Here is a 21,554-nt window from a genome sequence, read left to right as displayed (position 1 = left end):
GAAAAAAATCTAAATCTGCCCTAGCCGGTTTGGCTCAATGGATATTGAGCGTCATGCTGGGGACTGAAGGGTCCCAGGTTCGATTCCAGTCAAGGGCATGTACCTTGGTTGCAGGCACATCCCCAGTAGGGGGTGTGCAGGAGGCAGCTGATCGATGCTTCTCTCTCGATGTTTCTCTCTATCCCTCTCCCTTCCTCTCTGTAAAAAATCAATAAAATATATTTTTAAAAAAATCTAAATCTAAACCTTAGAGATTTGGGCATCCCCTGGCTAAATGGAAAAAAAAAGGCAAAAAAAGGCAACCCATTCACTGATGAAACGCTATAAGGGAAGGAGCAGCGGTCACGCATGTTGGAGAATGGGTGTTAAGGAAAGTATGTGCACCCCGCCCCAGACACCAAACAGGCAAAGACCCTGCATACATGATTACGAAGTTTATTTCAACTGTTACACCCAATTCTGCCTTGTAAAAATAACAAAATGTTCCTATCAAAATTACATTGTGATGTGAGTACAGGTTTGTTGTTTTTGATACAGCTCTAGAAAAAAGTTGGCACCAAATGCACATAAAAAGTTTTAAGGCTTAATAAAAATAGACTGGTAATTTTTCAATGCAGCTTAAGAGGTTGATAACAGGATGCTAAGAGTTCATGGATCTCTGCCAGTGGATAGAACTAGAGTCCTTCCTCTCATTTGGCTGACAGTGAGGGTGGGGGTGACACCGCAAGGGCCAGCAGCACAATGCCAGCAACCCAATTTGGAATTCACCAATTATTTTCTTGTGTATTAAAAGCAAAACGTAGTTACAAATGGCAGTTCATTTCTACCATTAGTACATTTCATTATAAGTTAAACAAATTAGTGTGTTTGGGCTTAAAAGTTAACCACCATTTGTGACATTTCTTAATGGGGGAAAAATACTCTGAATTCCAAACAATTTCTTAAAAATTACCATTTTAAACATGGAGACAGGAAGTACTTGATAAAGTCACATGAAATACCTATTTCTTGGCTCCAGAGTCAGCAGGATAACTGAAAGGAGGGACACTCTTTGGTTGACAAAGCCACTTGCAGATCCCCTCACTGTGCTGGGTGTAAGGGGTTTGGGAGGCAGCTCCTGTAGGCACTTAGTGTCTCAGCCACGGTGGCTATCACTAAACACACGTGTTTCTTTTCTCAATTTTGACGATGAAGACATTTCCAGCACCTGGCATTAGCTCTGCAGGCACCCACACCAACAGCAACCACCACACAAACCCTCTCTCCCCTCTATTAACTACTGGTCCAGCATGAGTGATGTAGACTGTAACTCTTAGGAGGCTCAATGGGAGAAACTTCTGCCTGACAGATTAAAGCAACACAACTTGCCAGGTCGTTACCTTTGCTGGTAAATATCACAGAATTGGCCAGTTAAGGCTTTTTTGCCAAACTAATCACCTAGCCTAAGGTCTCCAAGTCTCTTCTGGAAACTGAATTATGGTCCAAAGGTTCTGCAAAGCTTTATAAAGGGTGGCCTAAGCAAACTTTTCTTCCTCTTTGGCGTACCTGAGCAACTGACTTTTTTCTAGAGAGGTGTCAGAAACAGACCAGAGTCAATGGTCACTTATGTAAAGCTGGTATTTAAGAATAGCTCTTTAGATATTATTAAAGAACTCAAAGTTCTCAAACATCTTCTTCCCAATGTCAACAGGAATAAAGACACATGAAAGATTTAAATAACCCAATTATGTATCTGGATAGAGTTTTAGTCTTACAGAAGTCAGTGGGCCTTGCAGATAAATGAACTGTCCACATTAGTGTTGAAGAGCTAAGGCTGAAATTTAAGGATAAGAGAAAAAAAACAACCCAAAACAATTCATAAGCAAAACCAGTCTGTGAAGAGACTGAGTCCAGTCCATTGTGAGTGAAAGGCAGATAGATCACCCCAGAGGATCAAGGTACAAAATCTCTCCATAAAGCATAAGACTGAGAAAACTTTTTGGTTTTTGTTGACAGCTGCCGAGGGAAAGCACTCAAAATGTTTCAAGAAAAGACTGCAGAATACTCTGTGCCTGGGTGCAAAGGAGGTCTCGGGTTAGCAGCAATAGTCCCAAGAATGGAGACTAGTGTCTCGGCTTACGCCCAATGCACAGGTGGTTTTTGGCTTTCTTTCTGAGGCTTTAAACTCTGCTACTGTGTGGAGTGATTCCTAGATACCCAATTGGCTGGCAGGTCACTGATGCAACCAGGACTTGGAAGGTCTCACTTCATCAGGGCCCCTGTAGCCTTGCACCAGCTCCCCACCCAGCCCATCTGAAAGTTCCTCCAAAATTACGTAGGACTGTTCACCACGGCATCACAGCCCCCCACAAAGATATGTCTCTCGGCAGTCTGGAAGGTGAGGTCCTCTGTGGCTCTCGTGGTGGCAGGGGAGCCTGAGCAGTGGCTTCAGATACACGACAGACCCTCTCCCCACCCCCGTTCCTTTGGGCTAAAGGAAACTATAATATTTGAAATCCTATCTCTCGAGTTTCTTATCTGGCTACAGGGGAAGCAATAGCTTCTCTAGTAGAAGGAGATGCTGGATTTGCCTCCAGGTGGATTCAGGACTTTGTTGTGAGATCGAGGACGTGGGCCCAGCCTGGGCTCATGGTTGTCAGCCGTGGGTGTGGGCTGGGGCTCCTGGGCAGAGTCTGCTTCTTTTGGGCCACCTTTCTCACCTGGCTCTTCTCTGGGCAAGGTGCTCATGGCAGCTGTGGGACAAAGCAACAAACCATGCATTAGAGCAGTGATTCCCAAAGTGGGCGCTACCGCCCCCTGGTGGGCGCTGCAGCGATCCAGGGGGGCGGTGATGGCCACAGGTGCATTTGTTTTAACTTTTTTTGTATTACCTTTCTATTCTGAGTTCAATAAATAGTTTCATAATTTCAAACTTCAATGTTTCTAATTTACACCTTTCTTTACTATATTTTACGAAAAAGGTAGAAACATTAATACATATATCTTTCTGTTTAATTGCTATTAAAATTAAAAAAAAATTAATTTCCAGGGGGCGCTGAGTAATATTTTTTCTGGAAAGGGGGCGGTAGGCCAAATAAGTTTGGGAACCACTGCATTAGAGGCTCCCCAACACCTGGATTGGCGAGCTGTGCACATGGACAGTCTGTGACATAGACCAGCTAGCAAGAAATGCATACTGTAATGGGAAGAGAGACTAACAGGGCAAGGCTTCCGTCTGTGCCAAGAAGACTCACTGATTATTAGCAGAGGCCATTCTTGAACTGGGCATAAAGTGGGGCTCAGTACTATAAATAATCCTCGATACATTCCTAAATAAGCTCAATACTTCTTTATATTGCTTGTTGGACTCCATTTCCCTTTTTCTCCACCACAAATATAAAAAGCACACTATCTCAAAGCAAGCATGAACAGAGAGGAAGCCAGTCTTAACTGGAGGGTCTAACAAGATGAGGCAAGGTTTTCTGACACTATTACTCTGGATGTTTTGAGTGAATGAATGAATTCCCACATATCTTGGTCGTCAACTGAGGGAAATGGTGACCCACAGGCAGCAATCAGTGCTGTCAGCTTTGAGAACAACAGTGGGACTCCAAGTCTGACATCTAGCCTCACCATGGGGGCAGCTCACTCCCTGGGTGATGGATTGCGGAAGCACCAGCTCTCTCCACCACATGCAAGCCTCACATTCTTCCTGCTCATCATTCCTGTCCCTGCTCTTCTTATGCCCTTCTTTTCTGCATTAGTTCTGCTGGTGCTACCCGCAGTCACGAGGCTTTGGGTCCCTGCCCTTCCCTACAAAAGACCAGCTTCTAGAATAGCACACCTTGGGTCTTAGGCCTAGGCTGATGAGTAATGACAAGATGTGAAGAAAAACCAGTGATGAGCAGTTGAAAAGCTTTCATCAGAAATAGCTGAGCCCATTTCCCTGGCCTTCTTTAAATCTTAAATCCTCAGCAATAAACACAACCTTGTTTTTCTCAGCTGGCTTGCAAGGGACACAGGAATATTACCTCTCATTCTCTGGGTGCACCAGCAACTCTTTCAGAGTGAGAGCACTCAGGGGAAGGGACAGGACACAAACTCACCTTTAAGGTCCAATTTTTGGTCTTCTCCTTCACACAAGAGCACATGGTCCTGCAACAAGGCAAACCCCAGGTCAATATGTGATTCAGAAACTTTTTACGATCATTCAGATGGACGATGAAAATTAAGACATGGATGGATGATTTGGGTTCATTTTCAACTTCTAAAAATGTTTTTATTATGGACAATTTAAAGCATAAACAAAGTAGCACTGTGAATCTCCTCATAACCCGACGTAGAGCTGTAATGACATCAACTCATTGCCATCCTGGTCTCAGCCACAGTCTCCCAATTACAATCTCTCCACCCCCTTGTGGAATTATTTTAAAGCAAATTCTAGAAATTTCATTTACCCATAAATAATTCAAGATGTGGCTCTTAAAAATGTCCTAAAAACCAACCAAACACCCATAACACTCACACAATTGCAAAAATAACTGATTCCTTAAATATCTAATACCCAAATTTTAGAAGATTAGGATGTTTTCAAGGCTCATCCATGTTGTAGCATGTATCAGAAATGTCATTCCTTTTTATGGCTGAATATCCCATTATGTATGTATAACACATTCTATTTATCCATTCACCTGTTGGTTGGCACTTGGATTGTTTAATAGCATCACTATAAGTACTGCTATTAAAATAGGTGTACAAATATTTGAATTCCTGTTTTCAAATTCTGGGAATATATACCTAAGAGTGGAATAGCTGGATCGCATAGTAAATTCTATGTTTAACTTTTTCAGAAACTCCCAACTGTTTTCCACATTGGCTGAACCATTTTACATTCTCAATAGCATTGTTGGTTTCAATTTTTCCATATTCTTGCCAACAAACATTTGTTATTTTCTGTTTTCGTTTTGTTTTTATAATAGTCATCCTAGTGGGTGTGAAGTGCTACCTCCTTGTGATTTTCATGTGCCTTTCCCTAAGGACTAAGAATGCTGAACATCTTTTCATGTGCTGATTGAAGAAATATCTATTCAAGTCCTTTGTCCATTTTGAATTGGGTTGTCTTTTGTTGTTTGATTGTAGGAATCCTTTATATAATTTGGATAGCAAACCTTCATCAGATATGTGATTTCATATATTCTATGGGTTGTGTTTTCATTCTCATGATAGTGGTTTTTTATTTTTATTTTATTTTTTATTTTTTTAAATATATTTTATTGATTTTTTACAGAGAGGAAGGGAGAGAGATAGAGAGTTAGAAACATCGATGAGAGAGAAACATCGACCAGCTGCCTCCTGCACATCTCCCACTGGAGATGTGCCCACAACCCAGGTACATGCCCTTGACCGGAATCGAACCTGGGACCTTTCAGTCCGCAGGCCGACGCTCTATCCACTGAGCCAAACCGGTTTCAGCTATATAGTGGTTTTTTAAAAATTATTTTTAAATTACAGTTGACATACATTATATTAATTTCAGGTGTATGAAAGAGTGATTAGACATTTATATACCTTACAAATAATCACCCCTATAAGCCTATTACCCATCTGACACCATAGTTATTATAATATTGTTGACTCTTCACTATGCTATACTTTATAGCCCGTGACTATTTTTTTTTTAAATAGATTTTTATTGATTTCAGAGGAAGGGGGAGACAGAGACAGAGAGAGAAAGAAATGTCAATGATGAGAATCATTGATGGGATGCATTCTGCATGCCCCCCACTGGGAATTAAGTGGGCAATCTGGGCATGTGCCCTGACCGGGAATCTAGCAGTGACCTCCTGGTTCACAGGCTGACGCTCAACTACTGAACCACACCAGCCAGGCCTGTGACTATTTTTATAACTGGCAATTTCCCTCTCACTTTTTTCACCCAGCACCCCAACCCCCCTCCCATTTGGCAACCACCAATTCGTACTCTGCATCTGAGTTTGTTCATTTACTTTGTTTCTTAGATTTTACATATAAGTGAATCATATGGTATTTATCTTTCTGTTTGACTTATTTCACTAAGCATAATACCTTCTAGTTCTATCTAAACTACCCTAAATGGCAAGATTTCATTCTTTTTTTATGGCTGAATAACATTCCATTGTATATATGTACATCTTTATTCATTTATCTATCAATGGACACTTAGGTTGCTTCCATATCTTGGCTACTGTAATTAATGCTATATTGATGGTATTTTTAAAATTTTTTATTGATTTTGAGAGAGAGAAGGGGGAAGGAAAGGGAGGAAGGGAAAGGAGAGGAGAGGGAAATCGATTTGTTGTTCTACTTATTTATGCGTTCATTGTTGATTCTTGTATGTGCCCTGACTGGGAATGGAACCCACAACCTTGGCATAGCAGGACGATGTTCTAACCAACCGAGGTACCCGGCCAGGGCCGAAAGTTTTTAAATTTTAATGAAGTCCTATTTATTTATTTGAAATTTTGTTGCCTTTATTTTTGGTGTCATATTTAAGCCACTATCAAATCTAGTAAGATCAAAAAGATTTGTCCCTAAATTTTCTTCTCAGAATTTTGTAGTTTTAGCCCTTAAATGGAGGTCTTTGATCCATTTTTAGTTAATGTTTGTATATGGTGTAAGGTAAGGGTCCACCTTCATTTTTTGCATGTGCATATCCAATTTCCCCAGCAACATCTGTTGAAGTGACTGTTCTATTCCCCACTGAATGATCGTGGCACCCTGTGGACATTACCAATTAACCATAAATGTGATAATTTATTTCTTAGTTCTCAATTTTATTCCACTGGTTTGTCTATCTTTATGTCAGTGTCACACAATTTTGATTACTATAGTAAATTTGAAATTGCGAGGAGTAAACCTCCAACTTCGTTCTTCATTTTTGAGGTTGTTCGACTCTTTCAGGTCCCTTGAAATTCCATATGAATTTTAAAATGGGTCTATTTTTTAAAAAAAGCATTGTTGGGATTTTGATAGGGATTGTGTTCTTAAGTCTTTTTAAAAAAAATTAGAATATCCCTCCACTCTGCTGTTAATTTCCCATATTTTCAAGAACTCTGAATCCCTGTGGTATCAACTAATATGAGGTTTGATCTCATTAGGTCCTGTTTTTTTTGATAATCAAAGGTGGTCTATTATGAGTCCTATAATTTTTGGTTTGTCTCTCATTTTGTGATGTTAAGAACCACTGATGATCACTGCCTAGATCCACAATTTCATTACAACTCTGCAGAATGGTGATATTTGAATTCTGATATTCCTTCTTCACTTACAGGCTAGAGTACTTTTATAAAAGGCAAATTTGCCTTAAAAACCGTTATCCTGAAGTACAATTCATGCAGAAAATGCTGTCTAAATGCTTGATTCTGTCTTGGTCGGTGTGGCTAGGTTGATTGAGCATATCCCGTGCTGAAAGGTTACTGGTTCAATTCCTGGTCAGAGCACATGCCCGGATTATGGGCTCAATCCCCAGTAGTGGGTATGCAGGAGGCAGCTGATTAAATGTTTTGTTTTTCTCTCTCTCCCTTCTCCTCTCTCTAAAGTCAGTAAAAACATATTTGCCCAAACTGGTTTGGCTCAGTGGATAGAGCATCGGCCTGCGGACTAAAAGGTCCCAGGTTCGATTCCGGTCAAGGGCATGTACCTGGGTTGCGGGCACATCCCAGTAGGAGATGTGCAGGAGGCAGCTGATCGATGTTTCTCTCTCATCGATGTTTCTAACTCTCTATCTCCCTTCCTCTCTGTAAAAAATCAATAAAATATATTAAAAAAAAACATATTTAAAACAAACAAACAAATGTTTGACTCTGTCTTTTAGCGGTTTTCATGATATTGAGTTGATCCTCTGGCATTCTCCAAAGGTGATAAATAAGATTTTAAAAAGTAGCCCTATCTAGTTTGACTCAGTGGATAGAGTGTTAGCCCTCAGACTGAAGGATCCTGGGTTTGAGTCTGGTCAAGGGCATGTACCTTGGTTGCAAGTTTGATCTCCAGCCCTGGTCGGGGCACGTGCAGGAGACAACCAATTGATGTGTCTCTCTCCCATCAATGTTTCTCTCTTTCTCTCTCCCACTCTCTCTAAAAATCAATGGAGAAGTATCCTTGGGTAAGGACTGACCGGAAAAAAAAAAAATTTAAAAAAGTGTAAGTAGGGAACCCATGAATTCTAAATACTTGGTGAATTTCAGTCCAATGCAGTTGTACTTATCAACGGCCATTAAAAATTGTGAAATTTTTGTGAAACATAAGCTCCTCTTTTGTATGAACAATTCTGTAACTATTCTTGCCACCCCTCAGTGTTGTGCAGAGAAAAGCAGCCGCCTATTTGCAGTGGGCAGTCGCTGCTATCAACACACTAAGACCAGCTTCTCCCGGGGCTCCGTCATCACGAGGATGAAATCTATTTCTCCAATGACTCAGGGGAGTTTCAAAACTCAATTACTAATGACTGCACCCAGGAAAACCAACATCACCCTTCCTGTCTATTCCTAATAACATGTCCAAGCTGCCTCAGGGCCTTTGAGAAAAAGAGCCTGGCTCAATGTTTGCTGTTCTTTCGTCTATGCCTGCTATCTGAATGTAGTCCATACCTTGGGTTTGTTGGGATGTGCCAAGGGTAAAGTAGCCGTCACTGGGGACCCAAAAATGTCACTGGTCTTCCCACCAGGTGGGTTCAGACGCTGTCGAGTGTGCACAGGCATGGATTCTTCAAAGATGCCACTTCCTTTTCCCCCTGCAGAGACAACACAGAGCAGTGAGCAATCCAGAACACCTCCCTGCTCCTGCCTTTCACATTCATCACTTCAGAGAGCTCCTCTCATAGCAACACCCTAGTCCCGTCCTGAGTTCAGGCCAACAAGGCGGGGATAGTGAGTTCCTAAAGACCTAACCCCTTTCCCAGGTGCCTGCTGGGGCCTTCACTTCGGAACTGAGCTGAACTGGGAGGCAAGATGGTGAGAGGGCATAAAGCAGCATCCCCTCCCGCCCCCAATTTCTTTATCCCTGAACTTTTCATGCTTTTTTGTTAAAGAATCTTCTTCATTAAACCCATGAAATGTTCTTTAGTAAATTAAAAGCAAACAGTTTCTAAGTTTTTAGGTCAGACAGAAAGGAATGAATTTAATAACATGTCCTGTTACAGGCAAAGCTGTAATCTGGAAAATAACATTTAGTAGTAATTTTCTGATCTCATTCTGGCTGGAATTTCCAGTGACAAGTAGATATGTCAGCAAAACACAGACATTTAACATCTTTGCTGCCAACTCTAAGTCATCTGATAAGACATAATGAAGACATGCATCTAAGATGTAACTTCGTATAAGCTGATGACTAAGGCCTGGCCATGAAAAGTAAATGTTTAAATGCCCCACATTAAGTAGAAAGATGGCTACTATACAATACCAATATATCATTTATTCACTGGGCAAACACCACACACGCACTTCCTTTCCAGAGTGCTATGCTAAACGCTGGGACCATTATCATCATGGCCCTGGTGCACCAACAATTTATCTTATAGGAGGAAAGAAGATGCATTCCATTAAATTGCTATACGACTGTACAGAAGTTACTTGGCCTTTTTGTGCCCTAAATTCCTCATCTGTAGAATGGGGATAATAAAAGGATCTTCTTCACAGCACTGAGAGGATTCAATGACTTACTGTAGCTCATATGTCAGATGCTTCGAACAATGCCTGGGACATAAATGCTCAATAAATGTTGGCTGTATTTTCTATGTATTGGACATACTGTTCAGTGAAAAATGGTGTAAAACAATCTACCTAGCACACAACGTCTTAATGTAAAAAAAAGGGGGAGTATTCTTTTTTGCTTATATCTGAATAAGGAAAAGTGATTACAGTCGTTTCTTGGCTATAATAACCCACACTGCTTCAATAGAAGACCATGAATGCTAAAAACAGTATGAATGACGAGTCCCGTGTGAGCTCAGAGAGCAGGAGGCTCTGGGGTTTGTTCTCTCCATAGCCTGCCGGCCCCTGCTGTTGGAGTGGATTCTAAAGCAGAGTGGATGCCCAACTGGTGTGGCTCAGAGGGTGAGCGTCAACCTATGAACCAGGAGGTCACCAGTTTGATTCCGGTCAGGGCACATGCCCGTGTTGTGGGCTCAACCCCAGGAGAGGGAATGCAGAGGCAGCTGATCAGTGATTCTCTCTCATCATTGATGTTTCTATCTCTCTTCTTCCTCTCTGAAATAAAAAATAAATAAGTAAATAAAATAAATAAATAATAAATAAAGCAGAGTGGCCTTCCAGGATGCCAGTCCTCTAGGGCAGCCCAAAAGGTTGGTGACTGCTCTCTAGGGGACATGTAGAATCATAGTGCATAGAAAGGAGCGACTGGACTGCAGTTCCCTGCCTTTGCTGGTTGGGAGGACACAGAACATGTGGGACTGCTCTGTAGGAAAATGTGCACACGCACGTTCATATAACATCAGGGTGATTATAAACCTGAACCTTGGCTATGGACCTCCCAAGGAGCCACACACACCAAGCTGGGAACTCTGGGATTGGGAAACCAGCCCTGCATGGTGTTAAGGACAGCTGAGCTGTGGCCAGATTGCTGGATGGAGACCCTGTTCAGTCACTTACTGGTGAGCCGGGATAAGTGACCTCAACCTTCTTTTGTCCCCATTTTCTCAACTCTAACAAGGTATAAATAATAATAATACCTTCCTGGGGCAGTCGGTGAAATACATGAGGTAACATACATGAAGTGGGTAAGCCCTCAGTAATGCTGCCAGGCTGTTATTAACAGAGTGTTGTTAGCAAAAACGTCTAGGCCACAAAGTGAAGAAAAAGTAATGCTTGAGGTCATCCCCTTATTGCATTGTTTCTGGTTATGCTGAAGTAAATTGTCCTATCCTATATAATAAAAGGCTAATATGCAAATTGTCCCCTTGACTGGGAGTTCGACCAGGGGGTGGGGCCAGTTGGCCAACTGCCCAAAGCTCCTTTCCCCGACTGGCCCCACCCATGCACAAATTCATGCACCAGGCCTCTAGTTTTTAAAATGAATATTCAGCTTTTAAAAAAAGTTAGATAAAAGTAACTCAATATGAAGGTTTTGGCTAGAGCCACGCTCATTTAAAAACATTTTCTAAATTGTTAAACATAACAGAAAAGTTCATATGATACAACTATCACAAATAAAGACAAAGCAAACACCCACATACCCACCAACAGATTGTATAGATGCCACCAGCTCACAGAAACCTGAGTATTCCTTTCACATCACTCCATGTCTCAATTTTCTAGAAACTACAAACTTATTTAAGTTTTACTGTGTATATGTCCAACCCTATAGTTCTGTTTTTGAACTTCAATTAGTCATGTCTATTACTCAATATTTTACCTGAAAGATGAATTCAGCTTTCTAGACAGAAAAGGTGCTTAATCCATCCATAACTGAAGAAAAATAAATTCAAGATATATGATGGTAGAGTGTGAGGAGCAACATCACATGTGTCATGGTGAACACTGGGCTACCCATTAAAGTCTAGTTGGAAGTATCTATCAGTATTTTAAATCACTCAACAATTCTATTTTTTTTAAATGTTTTTCTTTTTTATATTTTATTGATTTTTTACAGAGAGGAAGGGAGAGGGATAGAGAGTTAGAAACATCGATGAGAGAGGAACATCGATCAGCTGCCTCCTGCATACCCCCCACTGGCGATATGCCCGCAACCAAGGTACATGCCCTTGACTGGAATCGAACCCAGGACCCTCTGGTCCGCAGGCCGACGCTCTATCCACTGAGCCAAACCGGTCAGGGCAACAATTCTATTTTGAGTAATTTATCCCAGTAGATATACGCAGGAGGTCAGGTTGGAGCTCTGGAGTCAGAAAAATCCATATGCAAAAGCTAGTTCTGCTACCAATGAGTTGTGGGGCTTAACACACCTGTGAAGCACCCTGAGCCTCAGTTTTCTCCATGTCGAGGGGGTAATACCACCTACCTCCTAGGTTTGTAGAGAGAATTAAATACATGCAAAGCATGTAGCATACTCCCTGGCAGATATTAAATCCGCACATATCAATCACTGATAGACCACCAGGAAAAACAATTTGTAGAAGATCTAAACAAGGCCAGTAGCAAAGCACATGAATGAGGAGTAAATGAAACACTGGGTATGACAATCCTTGGTAAATTTTCAGTGACTCACGTACTAAGTCACACACTCTGCCCTTCACACTTTTCTCAATCAGGCCCTCTCACTGACGGGCTGTGCTGGCTAAGTCTGCAAGACTAAATAAGAAACAAAGGCAGGAGTTTAGGTCTGGGGTTGTGGATACAACTAGCAGTTTTCCATTTCCAGCTTCCCTTGAGAATTCATCACATTTAATTTTTTTTAAAAAACTGATTTCAGTCCAGCCAGTCTGGCTCAATGGTTGAGTGACCCATGAACCAGGAGGTCACGGTTCGATTCCCGGTCAGGGCACATGTCTGGGTTGCGGGCTTGATCCCCAGTGTGGGGTGTGTGCAGGAGGCAGCCAATCAATGATTCTCTCTCATCACTGATGTTTCTCTCTCTCTCTCTCCCTTCCTCTCTGATATCAATAAAAAAAAAATATTTAAAAAAAACAAAAACCCATTTCAGGGAGAGGGAGAGGGAGAGGGATAGAAACATCGAGGAGAGAGATATATCGATCAGCTACCCCCTGCAAGCCCCCTACTGGGGATCAAGCCCCCCAACCGGGGCATGTGCCCTGACTGGGAATTGAACTGGTGACCTTTTGATGCATGGGATGACGCTCAACCAACTGAGCCACACTGGCTGTGCTCATCACAGATAATTTTAAAGAGCACTTGGCAGGACAGAAAAAAACCCTCAAACAATAGGACCACATGAAGGAGGAACTCAGCAAAAGGAATCATGCTGGTTGTTAATACACCTTGTAATCATGAACGACAGAGGCTTTCTCACTCTCAAGTCAAGAGGGGCCCAGGGTGGCCACTGGGCACGAGAGCTGGGGGATCATACCAGAAAAGTTTGTAAGACACAACCATCACAAAGACAAAGCAAACACATAACCACCACTGGATCGTATAGATGCTACCAGCTCTCAGATTCCGAATAGCACTGTCCCCAAGTTGCAACACTTTCCAGGGAACCTGACACCCCAGGGACAGCTCGATATGCACTCTGCTGAGTCAAAGCCAAGGGAGCTGGCTTGTCCACCTTCAGGTGCCTGAGATTTGATTCAATCGGCCACATGACCCATTGTTATGCTGTTACTGGTACAAAGGATGTGCAGGGCTGACCCCTCCTGGCCCTACACCCATACACTGGATACAGTGAGAACACTACTCAGTAAAACTACCCGCTTCTCTACTATAACTACATCTACACTTCCCTGTCCCCCAGCAAATCAAACAAAACACTAGCTTTTGAATCTACTGCTTGTTTCTTTGGGTTTGGTCAAGAAGTATGTGCACCGGTCGAATACACACACACCTAGAACTGAGGTGGAGTGGCAAGCAGCTCCAGCTCTGGTTCTGCTTGATTTTATTATTTGTCTGAAATACTGATTCCTATGTCTAGCCTCACAAATCTTTAAAGATGAAATGAACCTTCCTTTTCCTCATAGATACAGACAGGGGAGAGCTCCTTAGGTAACTAGCACTGTATGATCAATCAACTGGACAATCTACTAGCCAAGGAAAACATTGTTCTAAGATGCTCTCCCACTATACCCACCAGAATGTGGGTAAGAACTAAGAGACATGTGCTAGACCAAGTCATCCTTTTTTAGAGTTTTAATCCCACCAACAAGCTGACTAAAAAATACCCTTCCTGCCCTGGTGGCTCACTTGGTTGTTCTGTGCACCAAAAGGTTGCAGGTTCGACCCCAGTCGGGGTGCGAATGGGAGGCAATTGATCAGTGTTTCTCTCTCACATCAATATTTCTCTCTCCCAATCTAAAAATCAATAAAAACATATCTTTGGGTGAGGATTAAAAAACAAATAGCCCTAGCCAGTTTTGCTCAGTGGTTAGAGTGTCAGCCCACAGACCAGAGGGTCTCAGGTTCAATTCCCAGTCAAGGGCACGTACCTTGGTTGCAGGATTGATCCCCAGCCCCATTCAGGGCGCATACAGGAGGCAACCAGTCAATGTGTCTCTCACATCAATGTTTCTTTTTCTCTCCCTCTCTCCTTCTCCCTCCCTTCCACTCTCTCTCTAAAAATCAATGGAAAAAAATACCCTCGGTTGAGGATTAAAAAGACAAACAAACAAACAAAAAACACCTAAGAAAATTGTTTAAAAACATTTTTTTATTGATTTTTTTTAAAAAGAGAGAGAAAAACATTGATCGGTTGCTTCCTACACACCCCCTACTGGGGATTGTGTCCGCAACCCAGGCATGTGCCCTGACAGGGAATCGAACTGGCGACCTCTAGGTGCATGGGACAACACTCAACCAACTGAGCCACACTGGCCAGGGCAAGAAAAACGTTTAAATGTGTAACCTGTGCACAATTTCAGGAATCTCAAGGAGTCCATGGTACAACTGGGAGAGTCTCCCTGGCCGGAGCCAGTATTCCACCATCAGCCTTTGCATTCTCAGTGCCTACACCCAGCCAATGTCTGTTGCTACAGAGGGAGAATTCAAGAATAACTGAGCAACCCTTTCTCACATTCTAGAACTCTGATGGCAATGGGTAACCTATACCAGAAGATATGTGAAAGGATTAAAGAAAAAGAAAATTTTATCAAAAGAGCAGCTTCATAAGGACAAGTAGAGGCCAAAGGACCAATGAGTCACAAAAGCCTATACCTGGGGGGTTGGTCCTCTTAGGCATGTTCTGAGGTTCTTCAGTTGGTCCAAAAATATTCGATGCCATCCTGTTGGGTCGACTTGAAGGAACAACTTCTTCTGGACTTCCAAAAAGATCACTCGATGCTCCTCCGGGGGGATGCATGCCCCTGCAAGCACAGAGCAAACATGAGAGATGGAGGCCGACCTGGACTTCAATGTCCATAATTAACATCTATGAAAAAATTATACACCACAACTACTCCAAACTGGTACGACTAGTTTACAGATGGCCTTATGGCAAACTTCCTCTACTGCCCTTAAGGTTTCCTTAAAAGTTTTCTCAGTATGTCTTGGTTATGCCAAAAACCCACTTGAAACGTGTATGTTTTTTAAATTATTCCTGGGACCTCTTATAAGTTTCTCTAAAACAGGCAAATTGAGCCACATTCAGTAGAATTTAATACAAATTTTAATTAGCATACAGTAAATACATTCAGTGGTGTTTAAGACTGTAGCTTACTATATGCCAACTATTGTTCCAAAGACCTTACACACAGCCCTCTAAGGCAGGCATTGTTTTCACAGACCATGCATCTGAGATGAAGAGAAATCACAAGATAGGTCACACAAGGAGTGGCAGAACCAGGACCCAAGCCCAGGCAGTCTGGAGCTCGGACTATGCCCTAATGCCTCGTAAAGCCCTCCAAGAAAAAACGAGGGGGAAGCTCACCATTTAACCACAGATCAAGTCTGACCCACAGAGTTGGTCTTCAGAAGGGCAGCCACTGGCCACTGTGGCTAGTGAGCACTTGGATGTAGAAGTAAGGACTTAAGTGTACTAAGTGTACTGTAACTGTAGACTACACACCAGATTTCGAAGACAAAAAGGCCAAATATCTCTTTAATCTTGTCGTTTATATAGATCACAGGTTGAAACAGTGTTTTGTACATATTAGGTTGAATTATGTCTATTAAAATTAATTTTTTCTGATTCACTTTTTAAAAAAAATATATTTTATTGATTTTTTACAGAGAGGAAGGGAGAGGGATAGAGAGTTAGAAACATCGATGAGAGAGAAACATCGATCAGCCGCCTCCTGCGCACCCCCCCACTAGGGATGTGCCCGCAACCAAGGTACATGCCCTTGACCAGAATCGAACCTGGGACCTTTCAGTCCGCAGGCCGACGCTCTATCCACTGAGCCAAAACGGTTACGGCCTGATTCACTTTTAAAAATGTGGCTACTAGAACATTTAAAATTCCTTATATGGCTCACACTTTTACTGGCAAGTGTCAACTTAGACCAGGGGTGGGCAAACTTTTTGACTCGAGGGCCACAATGGGTTCTTAAACTGGACCGGAGGGCCGGAACAAAAGCATGGAGTGTTTGTGTGAACTAATATAAATTCAAAGTAAACATCATTACATAAAAGGGTACGGTCTTTTTTTTTTTTTAGTTTTATTCATTTCAAACGGCCGGATCCGGCCCATGGGCCGTAGTTTGCCCACGGCTGACTTAGACCATGGGGAGTGCCACCAACATTAATCCAGGTGAGTCCTGAGAATCTACACCAAGATAGTCATCTCTGGTCCTCCAGTCCAGTATAACCAGTGAAATATTGAACATTGGAAATCAGAGAACGCACCTACCTGCAAGCACCACTGTTCATTTCAGATCATCACATATGTACCATGTCATCTCTAAAACATCTATGGTTGCCCTACTTGGTTTGGCTCAGTGGATAGAGCAACGGCCTGCGGATCGAAGTGTCCCAGGCCCAGGTTTGATTCCAGCCAAAGGCACATGCCTGGGTTGTGGGCTTGATCCCCAGTAGGAGGAGTGTAGGAGGTTGCCAATCAATGATTCTCTCTCATCACTGATGTTTCTATCTCTTTCTCCCTCTCCCTTTCTCTCTGAAATCAATAAAAATATATTAAAAATAAAATAAAACACCTAAGGTTGATTAGTTTTAATTAAAGACATTTTAATTTATTTCAGAGAGGGAGAGGGAGAGAGAAATGTCAATGAGAGAATCATTGATAGGCTGCCTGTCGCATGCCCCACGCGTGTGCCCTCGACTGGGAATGGAACTGTGACCTCCTGGTTCATAGGTTGACACTCAGCCACTGAGCCACGCCAGCCGGGCTGGTTGATTTTTTATTATTTTTTTTAGTCTATTTAATTAAAGCTGGGGACAGTCAAACAAGGAAGGGCTTAGGACAGAAGAAACAACAGAAGAGAGACTAGGCAGGCTGCTTTGGCTCATTGGAAACTCGGAGAAAAGGGGCCTTGGAGACAGGTTCAGGGGGTGAGCCGGGGATGAGCTGCTGGGGTCCCTTAGAGTTTAGGAGATGCGCACCTGAGAGAAAAGAAAGGTGCAGGCGTGCTTTCGAGAGGAATAGTGTACAAGAGGGTTGATTTTAATTGAACACCTACAAAGAATAGTGGCATTCCCACTGTTCAGCCAACAATAGCAGTATCTACCTGAAGTGTCCCTCTTGGGAGGATTTTGTTGTTGTTGTTGTTAAAAGTATTACAAATAGTAGTGCATATGTCTCCTTTTCCCCCATTGACCTCCCCCCGGCCTCCCACATCCCCCGGCACATGCCCTCACCCCCCTAGTGTCTGTGTCCATTCGTTATGCTTATATGCATGTATGCAAGTCCTTTGGTTGATCACTTACCCCATCTTGGGAGGTTTTAAAGTGAACATTTCAGAAGAGGAAGATCAGGACCTTGAGTCACTGTTGCAATAACTGAAGAATTAAATTTTCACAAAGCTCTACCCCGAGTTTGTCTATTTTCACAAAGCAGCAATACAGTGAATTCATAGCATCTTTTTAGAACACCTAGAAAGATTTTTGAAAATGCATCTCAAAGGAGAAAGGGGCCTACTGAAATTGAGTTTTAAACTGGCGAGTGGTCCAGGCTCTTTCGCTAGTCGTAAGCAACAACAGCATTTAGAAATAGATGAAATCACAGAGCTCAACACCACATGAATGATCGGATTCGAGGTGAGTCCTCACCGGAAAGCTATATAAACGTGGTCACAGATTTAGTTCACAAAAATAGGATATTTAAATGTTTCCTCAAAAGAGCTAGAACGGGAGCTAATCATTCACTGCAACTTAAAGTGAACAGCTCTGAGATTCCATGGCTGTAAAGCAGGACTGCAGAAAGCACTCGTCTGCTCTACAGGGCAGGCATGCCAGCCCCGGCCTGGGGAGACCAGCAGGCCAGCTCTCCACCACAGAAGCCAAGAGTGCAACTGGCAGGCCTTCCATGTGGTGCCCATAGTCCCTGTCTGCTTGAGAGGATGGCAAAGGTGGGTGCCTGGTCAGCAGTTAGCGTTTCCTTAAGGATTTAATGAAGGAAAAAAATTACTTCAGTTTGAGGGGAATCTTTTTTTAAACTAACCAATAACTAGACTTAAAAGACTTAATAGGACTGATGATGCACTTTATTGGTGGACACGGCGAGGCCATCTGACACCTGTATGTACTTATAAATAAGTCAGAGAGCCCAGATCACAATGATATTCTTCATATTTTTCTTGGCTAGCTAGAGCAGGTGCAACCTGCTTGGGTCTTCACAGCCATCTCTTTGAAAAAGGGAATGGAGATCTGTAATCTTCAGAACGGATTTGAATTTAACACCGTCTCATGCTGGCATCAGTTAAAATTCTCATTTTACTAACTTATTTGAAACATGGCTCTTCTTTCAAACCCTAAAGGTCCCAGAAAATTGTCAGACCAGATTCTGGATAGACTCATCTTGATTCAAAGCTCTCAGGACGCTTTCTTGACTCTCACATTCTACATTCTTGGGTCTCCCAAGTCTCCGCAGCCTCTCACCCTTGCTTCATTCAGTTCAACTCATGTCCCCTGAGCACCTATCGCTGGCAAGCCTGTGCCAGACACTGCGGATAGAAAGATGAATGAGAGCACGTCCTTGGCCTAGAGAAACTTCAGGTGTGCTGGGAAAATAGAGCTGTGATAGGTGGTTCCAGTGTTCTGTGAGCGATGCCATAGAAGCCCTGAATGCTAGCGGAACTCCAAAGGCATCCGTGGAGAGGCCCAAACTGAGTCTGCGATCTGTGAGGAAAGAGCCTTTGGGGCACAGGAGACAAACCACAGCTCTATTTGAAATGTTAAATGGGGGTGGTGGAAATACCTGAATGCTAGCGGAACTCCAAAGGCATCCGTGGAGAGGCCCAAACTGAGTCTGCGATCTGTGAGGAAAGAGCCTTTGGGGCACAGGAGACAAACCATAGCTCTATTTGAAATGATGAAATGTTAAATGGGGGTGGTGGAAATATAGTGTTTATTCTATTACTCTCTGTACCTTTGTGAATTTTATTTTACTTTGAAAACAAGTGAAGAAAAGGCTAGCGGTGCCAATAATACTACTGCAGAGATTCCTGTGCATAACAGCCAAGCTCCCTGAGAAGAGGCAGCTTTTTTTAAAACTCCATCATAAAGGCACGGTTCACAGCCATACTGGGGCAGTCATACACACACGGCCCAGGCTGCCCCAACAGGGTCTCAAAGAAATGGGGCCAAGAGTTAAATAGACATTTCAATAAGAACAGAACCCACAAGGGCTCAATGTGGCTCAATCAGTTGCACTGTTATCACTATGACACTAGTTTTGGGGAGGGGGTGGGAATACTAGTGCGCAAAGACATTTTGGGGATGAAACCACATGGGGCTTCCTTCCGGTTACTTCTTCATTTTGTAATATCCGTTCAATATATTTCAACAAAGATATTCAAAATACAAGAGGAACTAAGGGGCATGTGACAAGAAGAGCAAACACGCAGCTCAGGGACTATGTAAAGCATGAGCAGAGACCTTCCAAGATCTTGTCCTGTGTCAGGAAAGCTTTAGGGGATTGGTCAGGGTTGGAGAAAAGCAGTGAAACAGACTTGGATTAAATTCCTTACAAATATACACCTTATAGCTTAAAGGAAAGACCTTAGATGAATGATGGCTAAAGTAAAATGCTTTCGTAATTCAAAATCCCTTTAACACAAAATCATCCCTCATCAAGAATACAGAGATACAGGTCTGAGAGAAGAAAACCTGGCTGGGTGCTCGATCCTACACCACCACTGGGTTCCTTCCCCGCAGAGCCAATTAAAGTGTGAATCCTACAACGCCCTAGTTAACCTATTCCTTTAAGAAGGGGGACAAATGCAAAGCTTCCGGCGGATCCCAAGCAGCCAATTACGATTCCTTTTCCTTCTTCAATGTCCTGAAAGGAAGACTTTTCTCTTTTTTTTCATAAAGTCCTCTCCAAAAATGAGTCTCCCAAAGAAGTGTGGAGTACTACCTCAGAGCGCCAGCTCTGCAGTGAACGAAGTCAGCCTTCTCTCAGTGACTCATGGCGTTTTCTCCTTAACCAACATTTCCTGGGCATCCAGTGCCAGGCAGTGTAAACAAGAGGGAATGTACTTAATGAACACAACTGGAAAAGTGCTGGGAAGAAGCTGGTGTGGGTGGGGCAGAACAGCGGTTACCAGGCAGCAGAAACTTGATTCATCCATCCTGCGCACTCCAGGGGAAACTTCTGGCCCCCTATCCGTACAGAATTAGACGCAAGTGACTAGTAGTCATTGTGCCATGGATTAATGACTACTTATTTCGTTAGGTGTACTGAATACTGACCTAACTCCCCCGAGTTTACAGTCTTTTATTTAGTATCTAGTCTATACGGTATTTATCTTAACGGTGCTCACACACACATTCTCTTCTACTCTGATGGGAAGGCTGGGCCACTGAAGAGCTCTCACAATAAAGAAAACTCTTGGGCACCTGAAGACCCAAAACTCCCCAGTGCAAGCTGGCTCCCCGGTGGCATGACAGGCTTCGCCAGCTCTGACAACTCTAACTTATCTGACTCACAATACACAGAGCACTTTAAACTTGAGAAGAAAGCGTGCTGCCCTGGCCACTGCGGTTCGGTTGGGCGAGGTCCAATGCAAAGGTCAGGGTCCAGGCCCAGGTTCCTGGCTGGATCCCGGGTAGAGGGGAGTACTCCGCTCTCACATGGATGTTCCTCTCTCTCTCTCTCTCTCCCTCTCCCTAATTCTCTCTCTAAAAAATCAATTTTTTCTCACATGGATGTTCCTCTCTCTCTCTCTCTCTCCCTAATTCTCTCTCTAAAAAAATCAATTTTAAAAAATCTCTAAAAAAGAAAGAACGCGTGCTGCGGTGTATTCCTGAACGTGGCCGCCCAGCCGAGACCTGCAATGGGAATCTCCGTTTCTATTACGTGTAGTCCTGCCTGGTTCACCAACAAAGCAGGGAGGGCAGTACCGGGCCTACCTCCCGGAGCTGCGGGATTAGAAGGCACCGCTCCGGGATTAGGGGAGGGCTCCACCTGGCGCCCCGGCTGCGGGATTAAGGACGGTACGGTACGCCCGGCTACCGGGCTGCGGGGTTAGGAGTGGGCTCCAGCTGGTCCCACAGGTCTGCGCTATTTGGGGAGGATTTCAGGAGGGTGACCTTTCCGAGGCCCGCCCACCAGGCACCGGCAGGGTGCCCCGCAGCCCGACACACACCCGCCTGGTCCGGGCGCACGGAACTGCCCACCCGAAGCAGCACACCATCTGCCGGTATCTTTTCGGTGCGCTATAGACGAAAAATGTGCAAAGGCGCACCTCCGGCCCTCAGCCCGGACGCTGGCGGACCCCGGAGCACATCCGCGTGCGCGCCCATCTCTCCGACGCGGAAGCGGAGGCCGTGGTTTTGTGA

General features: G+C 43.4%; 1 protein-coding gene across 1 annotated transcript; it reads right to left on the bottom strand.

Moving 5' to 3' along the window:
* Nucleotides 1-414: 414 nt before the first annotated feature.
* HN1L (hematological and neurological expressed 1-like) lies at nt 415-14,995 on the bottom strand. Its single transcript, XM_005866555.2, has 4 exons — nt 14,814-14,995; nt 8,604-8,746; nt 4,086-4,134; nt 415-2,732 (listed from the first exon to the last, which is right to left on the bottom strand). Exons 1-4 carry the CDS (start codon nt 14,956-14,958, stop codon nt 2,545-2,547), a joined length of 525 nt encoding a protein of 174 aa, XP_005866617.2. The 5' UTR covers nt 14,959-14,995; the 3' UTR covers nt 415-2,544.
* Between the last annotated feature and the right edge of the window lie 6,559 nt (nt 14,996-21,554).

This window comes from Myotis brandtii, unplaced genomic scaffold (genome assembly GCF_000412655.1).
Source record: "Myotis brandtii unplaced genomic scaffold, ASM41265v1 scaffold233, whole genome shotgun sequence".
NCBI classification, from domain to species: Eukaryota; Metazoa; Chordata; class Mammalia; order Chiroptera; family Vespertilionidae; genus Myotis; species Myotis brandtii.
Note: the sequence above shows the minus strand (reverse complement) of the source record. Positions and strands in the feature narration are given on the sequence as shown.